The sequence below is a fragment of the Vombatus ursinus genome, unplaced genomic scaffold (genome assembly GCF_900497805.2).
Source record: "Vombatus ursinus unplaced genomic scaffold, bare-nosed wombat genome assembly UNPS02015098.1, whole genome shotgun sequence".
In the NCBI taxonomy this organism is placed as follows: Eukaryota; Metazoa; Chordata; class Mammalia; order Diprotodontia; family Vombatidae; genus Vombatus; species Vombatus ursinus.
The window spans coordinates 50,311-53,583 of record NW_020954876.1 but is presented as its reverse complement, the minus strand read 5'-3'; the positions used below and the strand labels follow the sequence as shown (position 1 = coordinate 53,583).

At 50.5% G+C, this 3,273-nt stretch overlaps 1 protein-coding gene across 5 annotated transcripts in view; it reads left to right on the top strand.

The window, feature by feature from the left end:
• Positions 1 to 3,273, top strand: part of LOC114031184 (zinc finger protein 879-like) — a 15,764-nt gene that overhangs the window by 1,398 nt on the left and 11,093 nt on the right. For 3 of the 5 annotated variants that reach the window (XM_027846194.1, XM_027846195.1, XM_027846198.1), the window contains exons 2-3: positions 1,522 to 1,700; positions 2,415 to 2,513. In XM_027846194.1, the coding sequence (XP_027701995.1) occupies positions 1,535 to 1,700; positions 2,415 to 2,513 (265 nt within the window). In that variant the 5' untranslated portion in view covers positions 1,522 to 1,534. Of the gene's footprint in view, positions 1 to 949; positions 1,321 to 1,521; positions 1,701 to 2,414; positions 2,514 to 3,273 lie in introns of those variants that run through there. The other 2 variants (XM_027846196.1, XM_027846199.1) reach the window with 2 other exon arrangements.

Genomic DNA, 3,273 nt, shown 5'->3' with positions numbered 1-3,273 from the left:
CCCCCCCCCCTTCTGCAGTCCGGCTTCACCCCATTCAGCTGAATCTGCCCTCTCCAGAGTCACCACTGGCCTCCCAACTGACCCATCAAAGGGCCTTTTCTCGGGGCTCCTCTGTCTTGCCCTCCCTGCATCCCTGGACACTGCTGTCAGCCTCCTCCCCTGATGCTGCCTCCCCTGGGGGGCTTGGGGACAGCCTCCTGCCTCCTGTTCTCCTTCTCTGGCCTTCTTCCATGTCCTGCCCGGTGCTGGCCGGGGTCTGGCCTGGGCCTCTTCTCTTTTCTCTCTGCTCTCACTCAGTGATCTCATTGACCCCCATGGGTTTAATTATTCTCTAGATGCAGCCAGTAACTGGTTCTCCCAGATGCGGGAGCCTTCCCCTCCAAGATTTCCTTTCATCTGCTGCTGATGCACCTAGTCGTGGACATCCTCGTTGTCTCCGCTACCCCTAATGTCACCTAGTTTTCCCTTTCTTTGTATCCCTGGTGCCCAGTACAGGGCCTGGCACAGAGGAGTCATTACTGAATGCTTGTCGATTGGTTCAGAGTGATTGGGAATGAGGCTCATTTGGAACTTGGAACTCTCCAAGGTTAATGGAGCCCTCGGGCAGGCCTGAGCTCCCTTCACCAGACACCTTCAGGCCCAGCGGGGTGCTGGTGTGAATTCTTGTTCTTGGAGAGGTCACTTTCACCTCTGAAATTCCATGATTGTCAGGGGCAGCTAGGTGGCGCGGTGGGTAGAGCACCAGTCCTGAAATCAGGAGGAGGACCTGAGTTCAAATTCGACCTCAGACCAGACGCTTGACACTTACTAGCTGTGTGACCCTGGGCAAGTCATTTAACCCCAATTGCCTAAAAAAAAAAGAAGAAAAGAGAAGAGAAGAAATTCCGTGATTCTGTGGTTTATTAATTCCTGGTGTTTGACTAGAGTCTGTTTGTTAGATTTAATTTTTTCAGTCAAAGGCACTTGGATGGGTCATGCTAATTCCAGTGAATCTGAAATTGTGCCGTGTTTACTTTCCCATAAAAATGATTCCTGATTCTTAATGGAGAGAGAGTGCCGTTCCCTCGGATGTCAACGTTGTCCTTCTAAATACGATGTTCTGGTTCAGCATTTCACATGGATGATCTGTAGGACTGCCAAGGGCTGCTTTGGGGAGATAACTAGCCAGGGTGACTGAGCCCCGGAGTGTGGTGAAGAATCAGACTCACATTTGGGAGACTGACTAGCTTGGTGATGAATGTTCCCGTTAGCTTTTCTTAAACCCAGTTTTCTCATCTGTGCAATGGGGAGAGCGAGTCCTTGCAGTCCCAGCCTCACAAGGTGGTTGTTGCCAAAGTACTTTGTAAATTAAAAAGTCCTGTGTAGCTGTGACCCATTTTTACTCTTTGATGTGATTCAGAATCTCACGCCAACTGAGGCCCTTGGTGGGTGCTTAGTAGAAGTGTGACTCTGAACCCTGAAGCTCAGGTGCTGTGAGCAGCCCCCCCTAACGGTCCTGCCCCCTTCGCTTCTCCCTCTCAGATCCACGTGAAGGATGACCGCTGGGCGAGCACGAGCATCTTTGGTGTTTTGGGAGTCAGTGACCTTCCAGGATGTGGCCGTGGACTTCACGTGGGAGGAGTGGGGGCACCTGGGCCCTGCCCAGAAGGAGCTGTACCGGGAGGTGATGCTAGAGAACTACAGGAACCTGGTGTGCCTGGGTGAGGAGGCTCCCCTGGGACCCAGGCTCTGCCCGGGAAAGGTCTTTGCTCTCTCCCTTGGTGAATGCCGTGGAGGGGTGTTGGTGTTTAGCACTTTTAGTTGGGCCTGCAGAGACCAGAAGGGGCTAATCCTTTCGTGGCTAGGAGCCCGGGCCTTCATCTGCATGGTTCCAAATGAAGGGTATTTGATTTTTAGATCTGAAAACCATGAGCTTACTGCTTTGTTCCTGAATGTGGGCTTCCCCCACTCGCTGTTTGCTCAGGGAAGAGTCTCCCCCAATTTCCAGTACAGAGACTTGGGGACTTTTCAGGTCAGTGGGGAGTATGGGGAGTGGGGAATGTGAACAACTCAGCCCCATGCTACTCTGTGATGCATTCCCCACTATTTTCTAAGAAAACACAAACCAGAACATTCTTTTTTGATTTTTTTAAATTTTTAAATTTTTAGGCAATTGGAGTTAAGTGACTTGCCCAGGGTCACACAGCTAGTAAGTGTTAAGTGTTTGGTCGGAGGCCAGATTTGAACTCAGGTGCTCCTGACTTCAGGGCCAGTGCTCTATCCACTGCGTCCCCTAGCTGCCCCCAGAACAATCTTAAGTAGTCTTTTCTCCTGCCTTCTGGTCTTCCTCTCCCGCCTGTGGCTTCTGGGGGGTGAGGGAAGGATGGGATCTAGAAGTAACCCTCGGTGCCCACCACTTTGCTATTTCCTACAAGCAGGCCTTGCCGTTTCCAAACCGGACGTGATCTGTCAGCTGGAGCAAGGTGGAGCACCATGGTGGCCAGAGGGTGGAGTCCCGGGAAGCAGCTGTGCGGGTGAGTTTGGGGGACCCTTCATTGGGAATGACGGGTCTTTCAGGCAGTTTAGCACTTGAGAAGTTTCACCTGGGAGGTGTCTCCAAGACACTCTTGTGAATGTCATGAATCTGGAGAGCTCCCCTTTACTGACATTGGGGACCTTAAGCTGCCAGAGAGAAAGGGTAGGCGTGCCATGACTGGGGGCGAGACCAGCTCCCAAGCCTTTCCCATTGGACAAAGGAGCCTTATAGGGGCCCAAGGATTGGGGAATGCGCTTGGGCCAGAACACAGGACCTACTTATCTCCCTGAGGATAATTTATTCTTCCTTTTCAAAACGTATGTAGTAATGTGAACAAAATAACATTGGGGAGTCTTATTTAAACAATGTAGGAGGAAATACCTTCATATGCATGGCTGGGAGGCAAAGTTTTTGTTTTTTTAAATGATAAGGGCAATATAATCTTTATAAAGACTTAGCCTCTGCCCTGTTTGATTCCATGGTCTTCAGGTATCTTAGATGAAGCTCAGTCAAAGAAAGTCTTTATTTCCTTTCAGTCACACCCTGAGGGCACAGCCCGAGGGTGATGATGATGATGGTGATGATGGTGATAATGATGATGGTGATGATGATGATGGTGATGGTGGTGATAGTGATGGTGGTGATGATGATGATGGTGATGGTGGTGATGGTGATGATGGTGGTGATAGTGATGGTGGTGATGATGATAATGGTGATGGTGATGATGGTGATGGTGATGGTGGTGATGGTGATGATGG